A 19,164-nucleotide genomic window follows, 5' to 3' on the forward strand; every position below is an offset into this window, starting at 1 on the left:
ATGATATCAGACAGGACTGGTGATCTAAGGTAAAACTGGGGTATGCTGCTCCTTTGGGGACAAAGTATCTGGGATTTCTGTGAGTAATCGGTGTCAGGGGCTGGATATCATAGGGGAATGCTTCAGGGGTACTTGGAGTGCACGTCTTGTTAACTGCAAGGCAAACAGAGGGCTGGTGTAGCCAGTGGGACATTTAGACCTTTAGTCCAGAGCTCCTGAGATTTAATCCCTTAGCCGTGGCAGAGCCATGAGAGAGTGTCCAAATTTATTTTTTTATTTACAAAAATTTGAGTGAAACTTACACTTGCTCATTTATTCAATGACTTTTCATAGACATGGTGAACCTACTCATTCTAGTGAGTTTCTAAATTAGGCAGACACTCCACATTCATAGCCAATATACAGCCAACATTATGGGAAGGAACAAGTGCCAGTGAAATCTATTACTTTTTATTACTTGTTATTACTTTCAAACATACACAATTAAAAAGTTATTGAACACACACAGAAAAGAGGACAGAATGAATCTGAGAGTGAACATATGTACAACAGTCCAAATATTAGATTTTTTCCATCTTTAAAATCAAGTCGTCACAGATTTTTGTTAGTTCATCATTTTCTTTTGCCTGTTAAGAAGACAAAGAATTAGTGAGTCAAGAACAAACTGCAGCACACATTCATATCATGAAATTGCAGTCACAGGAGTCATTGCACCTCTGGAGCTGTGTGGAACAGGAGTTCCACTGCAAATGCTTGAATACTGTAAATGCAATAAAGACTTGGAACAAGGCATCCTAAGGAGGCATCTCTCTATTAGATTTTGACGGGTCAGCTACGTTACATTGTTTCCTTAACTTTCCAGGCAGTGTCTAAAATTTAGACTGTAGTCTCTGTTAGACTGTTGCACACTTTTGTAAGTTCTCTTTACAACTAAATAGAAGATACAGCCTTCAACATACCTACTACTGGTGCCTGTTTTTCCACTTCCTGAATGGCTGAAGCAATTCAATGTGGAACTATGTTTATAGCATGGGTGATGCTGGTTCTCAATGCTTTCATTGTCCTAAAGCAAAGAGTATTTAAAAATGCTTCTGTGGTGCTACTAGTTAATCCTTATGACGACAAGTGGAAAGTGTGATCCCCCTACATAGAATTTTAAAAAGTTAGTTAATTTGGAGGAAGTAGGTTGGGTGCGGGACTTCCCTCCATGACAGGGGAAGACACACCAATGTCAGTAGCATCACAGAATTAGCTTCCACTCTGTTCCTTTCAACAGCACTATAGTATCAGTTAAATATAGGAGCAGGATGCTAGTGACAAGCATTGGTTTTGCTGACATACCAAAAGAGGGGAAAAAGCTTTGCATGAATGAGTATTTGAAGATTTTACAATGAGCCACCAATCTTTGCTAAGCCCATTTGTGCCATTAGACTATACAACAACAATTTACATGCAAATATGAAACCCTGCACTTGCAGATTACTGGATTTTCAGACATTACTATTCAGGCCATTGAAGAGATGTCAGCCAACAATACTGTCTATTGGATGGTAGTGGTCTACAAGTTTACAGACTGGAACATGATAGTCCAGGGATTCTCAAGCTGAAGGTTGGGACCTATCCCTCAGGGAGTCATGAGGTTATTACTGGGCTGGGGCGGGGGGGGAGAGGGTGTCAGGTCACAGACTGTCAGCCTCCACCCCAAACCCTGCTTTGCCTCCAGCATTTATAATGGTGTTTTTAATGTATAAGGATGGGGCACGCACACTCAGAGGCTTGCTATGTGAAGGGAGTCACCAGTACAAAAAAGTCTGTGCTATTAATATCGAAATGCTGCTAGAACTGATACAGTGCCATCATATTTTAAATCCTATTCCCAGGACAAGGTGTACTGTTCACTTTCAACCTGAACCCATATTTTAGTTACACCATTTCAACAGTTCTGTTAGTATCCAGTCTTGGAAGTCTATATATTGTTACTCACTTCTGAGGCTCATCTATGCAAGTGAACCCATTATTCACAATAGATCCCTCTACGAGGGTAGATGTATTGCATTTCTCAGTATCGAAGGGTTCTGCCATACCAAAATTTTGATTTTATGTCTCAGACTCCTATTTCACAGTATCAAGGGGTAGTTGTCAGTCTTTAGGGGGTCACCAGACTCCTTGTTGTTTTTGTGGATACGGACTAACAGATTTGGGCATAAGCTTTCGTGGGTAAAAACCCACTTCTTCAGATCTCAAGAAGTGAGTTTTTTTTACCCACGAAAGCTTATGCCCAAATAAATCTGGTAGTCTTTAAGGTGCCACCGACTCCTTGCTATTTAACAGTGGTACTCATGAGAACACTAGTTCTGATGCTAGTTTAGAACTTAGCTTATTACAAGTTTAAAACCACTCAAGTAGCAGATACTTAAACTGACCTTTTGTTCAAGGCTTCTTTCTAGAGACTGTACCCTCATTTGTTCTTTTCGCAAAGTAGCTTGCAGTGCTACAGACTCCGTCTTGGCTTTGCTCCGTACCTGGGCAATCTCTTCATTTGCTCTGGAATGAAAGTGAGCTCATGTTTAAATCTGACTTCATTCAAAACAGCTAGCAAGTTAGGTCTGAAGTCAAGCTAGGTTCTTCCACTTTAGAAGTGGTTAAAGTATTTTTAAGAGGTTTTGAGATTAAGACACCAATGGGACCAGGATTTCACTTTAAAGTCAAAGGAAGTTTTGCTTGTGAATTCACCCTACATACAAGGTAAACGTCAGGGACTAAGAACGAGAAAGTACTCACTGATGCAGTTTTTCTTCAGCATGTGCCTTCAGTGCTTGATATCTCTGCTCTTCCTTCTTAATCCTTGCAAGATAATCCTCAGCACATTTTTTCAAAGCCTCTTCATTCTATCCCAATATAATGGGAGAGTTCAGTTAATGTCAAGGTGGTTGTTTGCATTTAATCACATTACCCCATACACAGACAAGCTTTTTTTTTTTTTTTTTAACCCCTGCAAAGACCTGTTCAAGAACACAAATACTTGAGGAAAGATCTGACATCTGCTCTACCCTTAACACCAAGCCACTTGTTCTCTCCCACTTCTGTTTTAGACTCACTTATCTTCAAAATGCCAACAAAGGAGAAATTCATCCATTTGTATCCTCAGCTTTATCCCTTCTCTTACCAAAAGCCACCATGTTCTTGAAAGTTTTTCCACTCTGTGCCATTTCTATTCGTTGAATCAAATATACCCCTTACTCTGGCTCAAGCTAAGGCTAAATCTACCCTCTTCCAGGAAAGGCAAAAAAGATGATGGGGAAAATTCAGGATTTGGACCTTGCTTCAGCTGAATCAAGTATTAAATACTTAATACCAAATACGAAGCCATGCAGTGCCACAAAAGCCACTAGTGAGATGGGGGGAGAAAAAAAGATAAGTAAGTTTCCCCTGCCACCCCAGACCTGGATTTTAGCAAAGGGACCCCCATAAGGCATCAGGCCTCCAGTGACCCTTGTGTGCTGGAGACGCATAGCGGAGACTGCTATAAAAAGAAGGGTAGAAAGAGAGAAAGACACCCTGCCCCAGAACTTGACCAAGACACCAGTGACAAATGTGATTTTGACCTTTTAGTTAAAGGAGGTAGGCGCAAAGCCATTAAAAACAAAACAAACAAAAAAAACCTGGAAATAAGGAAGAGAAAAAATGATTACCCACCTTTTAGTAACTGTTGTTCTTCGAGATGTGTTGTTCATGTCCATTCAAAGTAGGTGTGCGCGCACCACATGCACGCCAACCGGAAGATTTTCCCCTAGCAGTGTCCATAGGGTTGGCTCAGGCGCCCCGTGGAGTGGCGTCACTATGGCGCCCTATAAAGGGGCCCACCGACCCTCCACCCCCTCAGTTCCTTCTTGCCAGCACTCTGACAGAGGGGCAGGAGAGTGGGTGCTGGAATGGACATGAACACCACATCTTGAAGAGCAACAGTTACTAAAAAGATGGGTAACTGTTTTTTCTTCGAGTGGTTGTTCATGTCCATTCAAAGTAGGTGACTTACAAGCCTAACCTTAGAAGGTGGGGTCGGAGACCATTGCTGACTGGAGTACTGCGTGACCAAACGCTCCATCATCCCTAACCTGGTGCGTGATGGCATAGTGAGACGAGAACGTGTAGATGGAGGACCACGTGACTGCTCTACAAATCTCTTGAGTCGGAACCTGAGCCAGGAATGCCGCCGAGGAGGCCTGCGCTCTAGTGGAGTGGGCTCTGACCGGAGGGACAGGAGTTTGCTATACGGTAGCATTCCCGGATGCAGGTTGCGATCCACGAAGAGATTCGCTGAGAGGAGACCGGTAGCCCCTTCATTCTCTCTGCCACTGCGAAGAGGAGCTGGGTCGAGCGTTTGAACGGTTTGGTATGCTCTATGTAAAAAGCCAAGGCCCTGCGGACATCCAGGGAGTGTAGCCTCCGCTCTTTGCTGGAGGTGTGGTTTCGGGTAAAACACCAGGAGAAAGATATCTTGGCCCATGTGGAACTGTGAAACGACCTTGGGTAGGAAAGCCGGATGAGATCTAAGTTAGACCTTGTCCTTATAGAAGACTGTGTACGGGGGCTCAGATGTTAACACTCGAAGCTGACACCCATTGGACCGAGGTGACGGCCACAAGGAAGGCAGTCTTGTATGACAGGTACAGCAGGGACCACGAGGCCAGAGGCTCAAAGGGAGGCTCCGAGAGGACGGAGAGGACCAGGTTCAGGTCTCAAGCAGGGGCTGGCTGACGCACATGCGGGAAGAACTTGTCCCTACCTTTGAGGAAACGCCCAACCAGTGGGTTCGCAAACACTGAGGTACCCCCCTCTCCCGGATGAAAAGCAGATATGGCCGCCAAATGTACGCGAATGGAGGAAAGGGAGAGGCCCAGTTGTCTTAGGAGAAGCAAATAGTCAAGGACAGTGGTAATTGGAACCCCCAGCGGGTTGTGACCCCGCTGACCCGACCAGATGGAGATGTGCTTCCATTTAGCCAAGTAGGTGGCCCTAGTTGACGGTTTCCTGCTACCCAGCAGCACTTGCCTGACCTGCTGGGAACACTGCAACTCCACCGGGTTCAGCCATGGAGCATCCAGGCTGTGAGGTGAAGGGACTCGAAGTTCGGATGGCGGAGGGAGCCCCGGTCCTGCATGATCAGGTCTGGGAGTAGGGGCAGCGTCAGGGGTGCCTGAACGGACATGTGCAGAAATGATGTGTACCAATGCTGGCGTGGCCACGCCAGAGCTATCAGGATTACCCTGGCGCGATCCCTGCGAATCTTTAAAATCACCCTGTGTATCAGGGGGAATCGGAGGGAAGGCATAGAGCAGGCCGTCTTCCCATAGCTGAAGGAAAGCGTCCGACAGAGACCCCCGACTGCGGCCCAGAAAGGAGCAAAACTGTTGGCACTTCCTGTTTTCCCTTGAGGCAAACAGGTCTAACTGGGGAAAGCCCCAGAGCTGGAAAATTTGAGCGCACCACGTCCCATTGGAGGGACCACTCATGACCCTGGAACGAGCGACTGAGGGTGTCCACCAAGCCGTTCTGCTCCCCCGGAAGATAGAATGCAGTCAGGTGAGTGGCATTGTGGACGCAGAAATTCCACAGCGCAAGGGCTTCCCTGCAGAGGGGAGAGAAGCGTGCACCCCCCGTTTGTTGATATAAAAGACTACTGCCGTGTTATCCGAAAGGACTGAAACACACCTACTGGCCAGGTGAGACCAGAAGATCAAACACGCCAGGTGGACCGCTCTCAGCTCCCTGACATTGATATGCAACTTGAGGTCCTCCGGCGACCACAAATCCTGTGTCCTGAGGCATCCCAGGTGCGCCCCCCAACCTCGATCCAAGGTGTCTGTCACCAGGGAGAGGGAAGGCTGCGGAGCAGCAAAGGGAACACCTCTGCAGACTTCCCGCAGGTTGAGCCACCACTGAAGCGAGTGCAGCACCAAGCGGGGAACGGATACCACGGAGTCCAGGGAGTCCCTGACTGGGCATAGACTGTTGCCAACCAGGATTGCAGCGGGTGGAGCCGGAGTTTGGCGTGGACCACCACATAGGTGCATGCTGCCATGTGGCCCAACAGCCGGAGGCAAACTCACGCCGTGGTAATCGGGGCGCGGTGCAGTCCGAGGATGAGCTTGGAAATTGCACAAAACCTGGACTCTGGCAGATACACTTTGGCATGTGTGGAGTCCAGAACTGCTCCTATGAACTCTATGCATTGCGTTGGAGACAGGGTGGATTTGACATCGTTCAAGAGGAGGCCCATATCAAGAAAGGTCAGCCTGATGAACAGCACCTGGGTCTCTACCCGCTCCTTGGAGCGGCCCTTTATGAGCCAGTCGTCCAGGTAGGAGAATACCTGGATGCCGTGCCTGCGCAGGAAAGCCGTGCATGGCGGTCGTGACTTTGTGAAGACCCTGGGAGCAGCTGACAGGCCAAACGGGAGCACCGTGAACTGCAGACTGACGCTGGCCACGACAAACTTGAGGTACCGGCGGTGCTGTGGAATTATGACGACGTGGAAATAGGCGTCCTTTAAGTTGAGGGCGGCATACCAATCTCCTGGATACAGAGAGAGAATGACTGAGTATAGGGAGACCACGCGGAACTTGAGTTCTCACAAACTTGTTCAGCCGCCGCAAGTCTAGGATGGGTCTCAGGCCCCCTTTTGCCTTCGGTACAAGGAAGTACCGGGAGTAGAAGCCTTTGCCCCTGCGCTCCCGCGGGACTTCCTGTACCGCCCCTGCCTCTGTGAGAGACTTCACTTCTTGAACCAGAAGTTGCTCATGAAAAGGGTCCCTGAAGAGGGACAGGGAAGGGGGTTGGTGGGGCGGGAGGGAGGAAAACTGGATAGAATATCCCCTCTCTACCGTGCAGAGCACCCATTTGTCCGACGTAATTTGGGACCAGGCGCGGTAGAAGTGGGACAGATGTGACCCAAAAGGTAGGGGTGAGAGGATCCAGAGTCTCGATTGGTAGGTTGCCCTCGACCATACCATCAAATAGGGGGTCTAGGCCCAGATGGTGGTTTCGATTGGCCAGACGTCTGGCCGGAGGGGTGACGCTGATGACGCCTCCTGCCATTTCTACCCCACCTGTGCCCCAGCTCCTGGCGGGCCTGTGGCTGATATGGACCAGGGGCTGCCTGCGGCCTAAATTGTCTGCACTGGGTCACGGGGGTATACAAGCCCAGCGAGCAAAGTGTGGCCCTCGAGTCCTTTAAACTATGGAGACATTTGAGCGTTTTCTCTGAAAACTGCATCTGCCCTTCGAAGGGAAGGTCTTGAATTGTCTGCTGGACTCACAGGGCAGGCCCGAGACCTGGAGCCAGGTGCCCCACCGCATGACCAGGCCCGTGACCAGGGTGTGCGAGGCTGAGTCCGCCGCATCTAAGGCAGCCTGGAGGGAGGCTCGAGAGATCAGTTTGCCCTCCTCCACTAGGGCCCAAAACTCTGATCTCGAGCCCTGGGGAAGGAGCTCCACAAACTTTGACATGACCGAGCACGTGTTGTGGCCATATTGGCTTACTATTGCCTGTTGATTGGCAATGCGGAGTTGGAGTCCTCCCGTGGAGTACACCTTCCTGCCAAAGAGCTCAAGTCTTTTTGCCTCCCTGCTCTTTGGTGTTGACCCCTGAAACCCTTGACGCTCCCACTGGTTAGCCGCATCTACTACCAGGGAGTCAGGGGGAGGGTGGGTGTACTGGTGTTCGTTCCCTTTAGAGGGGACGAAGTGGCGCCACTCCGACCTCTTGGAAGTAGGGGCCAATGAGGCTGGTGTTTTGCCATAGGGTGCGGGACGTATCCACTAATGTCTTTATCAGCGGGAGGGCCACTTTGGATGGCCCTGAGGGGGCCAGGATGTCCACTACAGGGTCTGCGTCCACCTCAATCTCCTCTGCTTGGATTGTGAGGCTTTGAGCTGCTCACTGCAGCCATGCCCGAGACTGCCTCGTCTGGGGAGGACAACGAAGAGATTACATGGAGCGGCCCTTCCTCCGGTGCATGAGGCACACGCTATTGAGGTTACGGTGCCGGTTCCGAGTCCAAATGTGGCACCGCAGCTGGTACCGGGGTCGCAAGTGAGCAGCTTGGCGTATCATGCAGTGCCGGGGTAGCCTGAACTAAAGCCGCTGCGGCTGCCCGGTTAGGGGGTGCTGAACTTGACGATGGCACATCCCTGCCTGGCGACAGTGCCGGCGGGGGAGGCAGCTGCGCCAGGGCCACCGACATCGAGGACACCGAAGGCGATCATGACAGAGGGCCAAATGCCTGGCCTACCGACTGATGGTAGGCCCAGGGAGTCCAAAACAGGCACTGCTAGGGCGGCTGCCATTGTTGCTGCCACTGCGGGTAATGTTGGTGGCTCACCCCTAATACTGATCTCCTGCTCCGCGACCTGCTGGAGCGATAGGAGTCCCCCTCTGAGTCTGTGGTCTGAGTACGAGGACCTGGGGGGACCGGTGCCTGGTGTTGAAGGTGAGCGGTGCCGAGGCGATGGGGAGCCTCTCCTCTGGTCTGGTGCCACCTTCACAGCTCGGTGCAGGGAGGGAGGCGATAGCATGGCTGGCTTGCCTCTAGATTGTACTGGTGGGTGAACCACAGTAGGCAACTCCCGATGATGTGGGGAGGCCGGTGCCAGGAGACCCATCAGGTCTGAGGCCGCCTCGAACGCCTCCGGTGTCGACGGGGGGTGGGGGGCATGTGTATCCACTGAGGCCCAGAGAATTAGGCTGGCCCGGACTCGACTGCCCTCTCTGCAGTGCAGGAGTTGACGGAACCGCCAGGGGCTGTAACCCAGCCTGTCCGCTTAGCCCTGGGGGCGGGGGCGGGGGCGGCATCGAGTCCTGGTGGGGAGACAGATCCCTCACCAGCTTATTCTTCTTGGTGGGCACTGGCAAAGGTGAGCGGTGCCGCACTGATGCCGACTTCCTATGACCCGACTCCGCCTGGTACTGAGTCTTGGATGACCTGGGCTGGGCCCTAAGTCCTGATGCTGGTGCCGGGACACTCCTCAGCGAGAACGACGTGCTGAGGCCCGCCTCAGCCGGTTCTGGGTCCGAGGGTGGTCGCAAGGCCGCCTCCATCAGGAGGACTGTAAGTCTTTGAGCCCTGTCCTTGAGAGTTCGCAGGCGGAAGCCTCTACAGATAGAGCATCGGTCCTTTTGGTGGTTCTCTCCGAGGCACCTCAAGCACGTAGATTGCGAGTCACTCTTGGGCATGAATTTCCCACAGTCCTCGCAGAGTTTGAACCTGGGGGGACCCGGGCATGCCCCAGCGGGTGACGAAGACTGGGGGGGAGGGGGACCCCCCCCCCCCTACAAAAACTATATACAAAAAGATCTAAAATAAATAAATAAATACACACACACACACACTAAACGGTACGGATAAGACACTGCCAGATTGCTATGCAAGAGAAGTTCCAGGTAGCCATCACCAGCGGTAAGAAGGAATGAGGGGGTGGAGGGTCGGCGGGCTCCTTTATAGGGCGCCATGGTGGCGCTACTCCAGGGGGCGCCTGAGCCGACCCTACGGACGCTGCTAGGGGCAAATCTTCCAGCTGGCGTGCACGTGGCACACGCACACCTACTTTGAATGGACATTAACAGCCACTCAAAGTAGTATATATAATTCCACCCTCACAAAAAACTAATGCTTTATGTTGGAGCTGGTCATGACAACATAATACATACTAAACCATAGCTATGGAGTGCCACCAGCACGTCCTTTTTATATAAGGAGGCAAGTGAATCCAACCTGTCACTAGTACCATAGATTGGACAGTGTACATGTGATCTGTTACCTTTGTCTTTCCTCCTATTTATCCCTCAACCTGTTAGTTTACCTTTAAGATCGGAAGTGGGTTTAAGTGAGACTCTTTAGAGCAAAAGCGTGGTCCACCTTGGTTCGTACAGTTCTGGCGCAAGGGAGTCCTGATATAAAAGTTGGTCTCCAAGGGCTAATGTAATAGGCAGACTTCTCCTGAACCTGAACCAGATCCTTCTAGCAGAAATGGTCTTGGCTCATGTGATCACCTAGTCTGATCTCCTGTGGCCTTGGAACCTATGAATAATCCAGAGACGCTGTCTTTGGACACATCTAATCTCCTCCCGAGTCACTTGTTCAATTGTTAATGATAGAAAAGGATGGGACACTGAACTAGGCTGTCTTCAGAGTTGCATCAAAATGTGACAAGAAGGTATGGAGTACTTTCAGTTAAACAAAAGAGGATTTTTTTTTAAACCCTACTTACTGCATTTTAAAACATGACTTGAACCTGGTCTACCCCAAGTACTAACATCTTTGAGATGTTAACCAGCCACATTTCTAGGGGGAGTCTACTTTTGACTGTGACCACCTAACACCTAGTGTAAAACGAGATGTTTTAGAATATCAGTTATTTCCCCAGTCTTGACAGGGATTTGGAAGCACAGTACCAGTGTCATTCCATCATCTTACTTTGCGATAGCCTTCTAAAACCTCCTTCTGCTTTTCAAATCGTTTGAAGAGTTCAGAGAAAGACTTCTCCATGGAGTTCAGATCTGACAGAACTTGCTGTTTCTCCTCCAGCATCTTCTGGTTTTCTTTTTTTGAAAGCTCCTTCTGTTTTTGGGCATCCTCTAAAAGATGGGAAAAAAACAACAGGGCTGGGTGTTTGTTTTTCTTAAAGCAAAGCACCACCTCATCCCCGTTACTAAAGACATAGGACCAGACATTACTGTAGCATAATGAGACCTTCCTTACTAAACCTTTAATTCTTATCAGCACAGTCGGCGATATTACCTTTCCTGAAGCATTCTCTTTAAACGACAAGGATCGTAGAACTGTCATTCTTGTAAACATGAGTCTTCCTTAATTAAGGATTTAATCTAGATTATGGACAGATTTAGCATGCTTACTCTTACAAGGAGGACTAAACGTGTACCCCAAATTAAGTAGTAACAGGGAAGAAAAAAGCCACCAAGGCTAAAACAGAGTAAAAGAGGCATCCTTTAAAAATTGGAAGTCAAATCCTATTGAGGAAAATAGAAAGGAGCATAAACTCTGGCAAATCAAGTATAATTAGGTAGGCCAAAAAGAGCAACTAGCAAAAGACTAACCGCAAAAATAAAATAAATAAAAAGTACATCAGAAGCAGGAAGCCTACCAAATAATCAGTAAGACCACTGGACAATTGAGGTGCTAAAGGAGCATTCAGGGAAGACAAGGCCATTGCAGAGAAGCCAAATGAATTTTTTGCTGTAGTCTTCACTGCAGAGGATGTGAGGGCGATTTCCACACCTCAGCCATTCTTTTTAATGGACAAATCTAAGGAACTGTCTCAGATTGAGTGTCAATAGAAGTAGTTGAGGAATAACTTGATAAATTAAACTGTGTGATCAGGACCAGTTCTGAAAGAACTCGTATGAAATTGCACAACTACTAACTGTGGTATGTAACCTGTCACATTAGCTATCCTCCAGTTATCTGGTACAATTTTTTTTTTTTAAGAGAGACGCCAGAAATGATCCTTGCAATTATAGGCTAGTAAGCCTAACTTCAGTACCAAGCAAACTGGTTGAAGCTACAGTAAAGAACAGAAATATCAGACATGGATGAACACGATTTGTTGGGGAGGAAGTGAGATGTATTTTGTAAAGGGAAACAATGCCTCACCAATCTATTTGGATTATTGGGGGAGGAGTCAACAAGCATGTGGACAAGGGTGATCCACTTAATAGCGTACTTGGACTTTCAGAAAGCCTTTGACAGCGTCCCTCACTAAAGGCTCTTAAGCAAGTAAGCAGTCATGGGAAAGATGGCAGGTCCTCTCATGGTTAAAAAAGACAGGAAACAAAAAGAGTAGATTCATAAATGGTCAATTTTCATAATGGAAAAATATAAATAGTGTCCCCTAAGGATCTGTTCTGGGACCAGGGCTGTTTAACATATTCATAAATCTGGAAAAAGGGGTCAAACAATGAAGTGGCAAAATTTGCAGAGGATACAAAATTACTCGATAGTTAAGTCCAAAGCCAACTGAAGAGTTACAAAGGGATCTCTTAAAACTGGGCGACTGGGAAACCAAATGGCATATGAAATTCAGATGTTGATAAATGCAAAGTATTGCACATTAGAAAATATAATCCAAACAATACATGCAAAATGAGGAGGTCTAAGTTAGCCATTACGACTCAAGAAAAATCTTGGGGTCCATTATGGATTGTTCTCTGAAAACAATCGGGTCAATGTGCAGTGGCAGTCAAACAAACAAAAAAAACCCACACACACAACCACCTGGGCTTATTCCTCTCAGAAAAGAGATGACTAAGGAGGGGAGCGGGTATGACAGAGGTCTATAAAACCTTGAATGGTGTGGAGAAAGTGAATAAGGAAGAGTCAGAAGATAGGAAACTGGGTTAGATTGACCACTGGTCTGACCCAGTATGGTCAGTCTCATTCTTATGACTCAAGATACACGCTTTTGGCTGACATGTTAATGGATGCCTTTGCAGTTTAGAAGTCACATATACAAACTACAGTTGAAACAAGAAGTATCCACCAGAGGGTTCCACTGACATTTGGTCAGAAGTGATATGGCTGTGTGTGATCTACAGAAGTGGAACAGATTATTGTTCTTGTTTAGCATCAAGCTGTGGACGTTGCTTACTAAGCAACTGGAACTTGTAGCTTCCAACAGACCATCTTGAGTTGAACAGCTATGGGCCATATTGCAGCCATTACTGTGCATGCCTCAGTTTGGTACAAATCAGGCACCTACCTTGCTACACGCATGTGTCTGTACAAGTCAAGCAAACATGGAAGTACCCTCGTTGTGTAATTAAGATTAATACAACTGTGCACACTATTTTAGAAATCTGTCCATAAACACACAACTTTTCCAGCTCTGATCTCTGTTCCAAGGATTCAGTATGATACAAGTATAACATGTAATGCAGTATTGACAGCATGACTAAAGTACTAGCCAGAAGAGTGCTAGATATTCTTAGGTCAAAGCCAGCTATACATTTAGAGTGCCCTTCAGGTCTAAGCAAAAGCCTATCTCAAGTAGTGTTCCATTTACTCAGTATACTTACCCATCATTTGGGTTATTGTACCTTCAAACTCTGCAACAATTTTTCTAAAAAACAATATTGAATATACATTAGAGAAAGCAATCAATAGCAGCAAGTCAAGCTGTACAATTAGCAGGCACTTACCCCATTTCCAGGTATTCCATATAAAGCCTGTCATATTTCTTTTTCCATTCTAAAATTTCCATCTGCTTTTCTTGAACCTTAAAAAAAGTATATTATATATATATATATATATATATATATAACAGGGATTGAGATAAACTAACATTCAGAACAACTTGAAGGGTAACTTAAGGAGTTGTTGACAGAAGGTAAAATTTTCCCTGTGGACACTATTTCATAAGTGTCAGTTATGGCAGAAAGGTCTAGTACAAGTCACAAGTCACAGTCAGAGACAGATCAGTAGACTAAGTGATGTGTTATCACTAGTTCCATGGTTCACTGTAATAGTCAACATTTCTAAATCAAAAAGATTCACACAAAAAATTGTTTTAAAGCCGATTACAAGTGACCTTCCAATGCTATCCCTGTACACGCAGCACTGATGTTTGTTGCACCACACAGCAAGACTAACTTTACTATTTCTTCATACATTGATCACAGACTTGTTTCCCCCCCCCGTCCCCCCAAGTAGACTTCCCCTAATTTGCGATATAGGGCATCTTACTCCCTCACTGTTCGGGGTTTTACACTATTGACTCACAGCATGCAGCCAGCTTTTTAAATCTATTCACGTCAATGTCAATTTGCAGGTTGAATCAATCTTTATGTTCACACAAATTTGGAGGGAACAAGGATAACTTTACATTCTTAGACAAGATGTAGTTACAGTTGAGGAAAAAAAACAACCAAAAAACCACCACATCTTAGTAGCAAGCATTATAACCCCAGGAAATTCACAGTCTTAGTTTAGAATGGTTGGCTCTCAAGTTATAAAATGCACAGTTAAGGCCCCCAGACAAACATGACTCTGTTCTGTAGTGAAGCCATGCAATAACCATGAAGTTATATTACTGTTTGTAGCTCCAGATTAGAAGAAACTGCTTTGTAAAGATAAGATTCTTCCCCTCATGTTGTCACTACATGGCATTTAAAAACACACACACACACACCACCTGCCTCCTTCAGAGAAACTCATCAAGAACTGTATTTTCAAGGCTTCTATCATTTCTTGTTCTTGTCACAAATATTGCTCTGCTCTTAGCAAAATATAGCCTCTGCCTCCCACTGGAGTCAGTCCCAGTGGGGAACCAAACTGTCTAAGAAAAGATGGTGCATCCCAGGCTATCTGGAAGAAGAGCGGAAACACTAAAAAGAAGTGCAGATGGACTATAGGTACTGGCTATCTTTACTAAGGACATTCTGTACCCTTGCCCTATTGTTCTCAATGGGACTTGCCAATTTGAAAACCTTTGCTGAAGAATCAGAGGGGTAGCCGTGTTAGTCTGGATCTGTAAAAGCAGCAGAGAATTCTGTGGCACCTTATAGACTAACAGACGTTTTGGAGCGTGAGCTTTCGTGGGTGAATACCCACTTCGTCAGACGCAGGTAGTGGAAATTTCCAGGGGCAGGTATATATATGCTAGCAAGCAAGCTAGAGTAACGAGGTTAGTTCAATCAGGGGGGTGAGGCCCTTGTTCTAGCAGTAGAGCTTGAAAACCAGGGAGGAGAAACTGGTTCTGTAATTGGCAAGCCATTCACAGTCTTTGTTTAGTCCAGAGCTGATGGTGTCAAATTTGCAGATGAACTGAAGTCAGTAGTTTCTCTTGAAGTCTTCCTGAAGTTTTTTGTTGCAGATGGCCACCTTAAGGTCTGATAGTGTGGCCGGGAGGCTGAAGTGCTTCCTACAGGTTTTGTATATTTCCATCCTGATATCTGATTTGTGTCCATTATCCTTTTCCGTAGTGACTGTCCAGTTGTCCGATGTACTGCGAGAGGCATTTGGCATATGATGGCGTATATTAAATTGGTGGACTGCAGAGTGAATGAGGGGGTTAGAGCAGATGCGGCAGAGACCAACACCTACAAATCTCCACAGCATTTTCAAAACTACACATCCGCACGAGGGAATTAGGAAACAGATCAACAGAGCCAGACGTGTACCCAGAAGCTCCTACTGCAAGACAAACCCAAGAAAGAACCAACAGGACTCCACTGGCCATCACATACAACCCCAGCTAAAACCCCTCCAACGCATACTCAGGATCTACACCCATCCTGGACAATGATCCCACACTTTCACGGGTCTTGGGTGGCAGGCCGATCCTTGCCCACAGCAGCCTGCCAACCTGAAACATATTCTCACCAGCAACTGCACACCGTACCATAGTAACTCTAGCTCAGAACCATCATGCAACAAACCTCGATGCCAACTCTGCCCACATATCTCACCAGCGACACCATCACAGATCTAACCAGATCAGCCATACCATCACTGGTTTCATTCCCTGCCACGTCCACCATGTATTTATACGCCATCATATGCCAGCAACGCCCCTCTGCTATTGTACATCGGCCAAACTGGACAGTCACTACGAGAAAAGGTATAAATGGACACAATCAGATTATCAGGAATGGAAAGTATACAAAAACCTTTAGGAGAGCACTTCAACCTCCCTGGCCACACTATAGCGACCTTAAGGTGGCCTCCTGCAACAAAAAAACTTCAGGACCAGACTTCAAGAGAAACTACTGAGCTTCAGTTCATCTGCAAATTTGACACCATCAGCTCTGGACTAAACAAGACTGGAATGGCTTTTCCATATACAGAACCAGTTTCCTCCCTTGGTTTCACAGCTTACTGCTAGAACAGGGCCTCACCCTCCCTGATTGAACTAACCTCGTTATCTCTAGCTTGCTTGCTAGCTTATATACCTGCCCTGGAAATTTCCACTACCTGCGTCTGACGAAGTGGGTATTCACCCACGAAAGCTCACGCTCCAAAACGTCTGTTAGTCTATAAGGTGCCACAGAATTCTCTGCTGCTTTTGCTGAAGAAATTCTACGAAGACAAAGAAAAGCAACTATTAAATCTGAAATTTCACTTTACAAAAGCTATCCATATACAAAGCACATCTCCACCAGTTTATGTAACTAGACAACGCCTGAGCAGAGAATCTGGGACAAGAGATATGTAAGAAGTGAGCACTCTTTGACAAAAGTATCTTTTAAGTTGGATGTTTAAACTAAATTCCACAAATGTATTTAGTATTTTAAGAGCAAGCGCAGTAATTTAAGGATGGCTACACTGTTCATAAATTCGCACTGAATCCCCGTTTCAAGACAAACACCTTTTGTAGCCTGAAGAGTAGTGGTCACATTAATATTACTCCTTGTCCCTTCCAACAACAACAACAACAACAAAAAAAAAAAAAAATAGGAGCCAACCTGTGGCTTCATCTGCCATAACCTGGCTCTCTTTAAGGATTTTTCACCATGGCTGATTGCTCCTCTGAAATACGGTCCCCACCACCTATAGTTCAGTACAGCTGGCAGACTTTGTTCTTTTTCCCCTCCACACTGCTTGCCCAGGATCAAGTTGCTGAGGCAAGCGCCATCTTGCTTCATTCTTACCAAAGCTTGTTTTGGAATGAAAATTACATTAGTCCATTTATGTGGGAGTTTAAAATTTCTCTGAAAGCACCAAACAAGACAAAAGGTCTCTTGCTAGTAGAGTCTCCTGGATGGAGCCTACTTACAAAAAGGTAGTAAGTCTAGAAGATTTGACACATGGGGTATGGCAGGTCTATCTCCAGCTCTGAAGATGCTGGTGCAGGCTACTCTACCCATGTAAGCAACAAGCAGTAACTCATTAGGAATAGGACACTGTACTTCAAAACTTAAAAGGAGCAGGGGATGGGAGGAGAGAGAGAACAACAACAAGTGTTGAAATAGATGCCCAATATATGCCGAGTAACTAAAAGAGGGGAAATGTTATAATGACAAGCCTTTTCAAAGTAAGTGCCACATTCCTAAAGGCTTTTAAACGCTTTCTTCTTACCTCTAGTTTAACCGTTTCAACAGCTGCATCCATATCTTTTTGGCTATATTTCAGCACTTCGATAATAGCGTCAACCGCAGTGTTGATTGGCACAGAAAAAGGAGACAGTGGTGAAGCGTTACTGGTTGAGATATCTGGAATTAGAGGAACTGCATCCTTTGTGGAGAAGAAGAAAAAAAAAGTTTGAGTGGCTACCACATCAGCTACACTAGAATCTATTCAGATTATCTCACATTATTTTAACCCCAAAACTATCCCCATAAACTGATTAGTCATTTTTCTAGCTTGACAAACTATTATAGCTATATTGCGATGCAGCACACTGCACTATTTGCCTATTCATAAACAGCAAATACAGAAACAGCTCCCCCCTGCCCCACAGCAAGTTAAGCATTACTGCTGGGCAAAACAGACCTATATCCACATAAAGACTTATACAAGGACAGTCAAATTTAAAGCTTTACATTTAAATTGTAGAATTTGGCACACAGAGTGCTGCTTATTCAAGAAGCAGAGGAACTGCAGTGAAAACCCATTTCTCACCTTACATGGGGTCAGCTGTATGAGAAAAGAATGCTTTGACTGAAATGGGAATTTGATATGCCTCTAGGAACTGAAAGGCAACATGTAATGACACCAGTCTAGGGGCTGGTCTACACTACGGGGGGAAAATATATCTTAGATACGCAACTTCAGCTACGTGAATAACGTAGCTGAAGTCGAAGTATCTAAGATCGAATTACTCACCGTCCTCACGGCGCAGGATCGATGTCCGCGGTTCCCCCTGTCAATTCTGCAACTCCGTTTGGGTTGGAGGAGTTCCGGAATCGATATAAGCGCGTTCGGGGATCGATATATCGCGTCTCATCTAGACGCAATATCATCGATCCCCAAGCAATCGATTGCTACCCGCCGTATCGGCGGGTAGTGAAGACAGAGCCTAGGAGTCCACTATCCAAGAGCAAGACTGTTTTAGTGTTTAACATCAGAAACATTGCACGCCATTAATAGCGCCAATTTTCAGAGATATGATCAATGCTATTAGGCATCAGAGAACCATTTAATTAAGTTTAGTTTAAAGGATCGTGTACAAAATGCTTCTCGTCATACAAGGTTTTGTAAGAATTTAGCTTAAGGTTATGGTAAGCAAGGGAGATTCTTTCCCCTCCCCAGAAGACCAGTGCTTAGTGTTGGAATTTCCTCCTTATCCTGAATTGCTGTACTTGGTCACACAACATCTTAGCGGAATTTTGAGCCAAACATGAAATATGTTGAGATTGTTACATTTAACTGCTCTCTGGGAAGAGATGACCTAGACATTAGAAATTCAGGGTATGGAAGACAATTTTAGAGATTTGGTTTTACTTGCCATATTAAAAACACAAGCTCCAACAAAAATGCTATTATATAGCACAATTATAGGGCAGAAGCCCCCTCACCAGAGTCACTATCAAGCTTGTTTTGACATCAATGGTAACAGTTCACTTAATCATTAAAAATTAAATTAGTTTTGATACCCAGTATTGGGGCTAGAAAATATTGTAAATATGAATGGGCCAACTGCCTCTTGAGCACCCATTCATGGCCTAAGATTACTCTGCCAGTACCTGGCTCTACTAACAGTTTCACCACTGTCAATCAAGCTACCTAAACAAATTCTAGGTTCAGAACAACCCTCCTTGGAGATTGTTTTATCAGAGTAATCAAAATTAAAAAAAGTTCTCAAACCTCCATCAATGCTGCACTCTGCATTTCCTGCTGAGTCTCCCTAGGCCTTCCCTCCCTGAAGCTCTTTTCCCTAAAGACTCAGAGCTTGGCTACATTGGAGAGTTGCAGAGCTGGTGGTGGGTTTACAGCTCTGCAACTTAGTAACCGTCCACACCTGCAAGGCACATCCAGCGCTGCAACTCCCTGGCTGCAGCGCTGGCTGTACACCTGGTCTGCTTGGGGTACAATGATTGCAACGCTGGTGATGCAGCGCTGCTCGTCAAGTGTGGCAACCAAAAGAGCTGTAATTGGCCTCCAGGGTATTAGGAGGTATCCCAGAATACCTGTTCAGCCACTCTGCTCA

General features: G+C 46.2%; 1 protein-coding gene across 1 annotated transcript in view; it reads right to left on the minus strand.

Annotated features, from left to right (window-relative positions):
• Positions 1-253: 253 nt before the first annotated feature.
• Positions 254-19,164, minus strand: part of TACC3 (transforming acidic coiled-coil containing protein 3) — a 62,374-nt gene continuing 43,463 nt past the window's right edge. The window contains exons 10-16 of the mRNA XM_075066638.1: positions 17,094-17,249; positions 13,217-13,293; positions 13,094-13,137; positions 10,476-10,636; positions 2,782-2,888; positions 2,424-2,544; positions 254-626 (exon numbers count right to left, since the gene is read on the minus strand). Coding sequence (XP_074922739.1) covers positions 561-626; positions 2,424-2,544; positions 2,782-2,888; positions 10,476-10,636; positions 13,094-13,137; positions 13,217-13,293; positions 17,094-17,249 — 732 coding nt within the window. The 3' untranslated portion in view covers positions 254-560. The remainder of the gene's footprint in view (positions 627-2,423; positions 2,545-2,781; positions 2,889-10,475; positions 10,637-13,093; positions 13,138-13,216; positions 13,294-17,093; positions 17,250-19,164) is intronic.

The sequence above is a fragment of the Chelonoidis abingdonii genome, chromosome 5, assembly GCF_003597395.2.
Source record: "Chelonoidis abingdonii isolate Lonesome George chromosome 5, CheloAbing_2.0, whole genome shotgun sequence".
Classification (NCBI taxonomy): domain Eukaryota; kingdom Metazoa; phylum Chordata; order Testudines; family Testudinidae; genus Chelonoidis; species Chelonoidis abingdonii.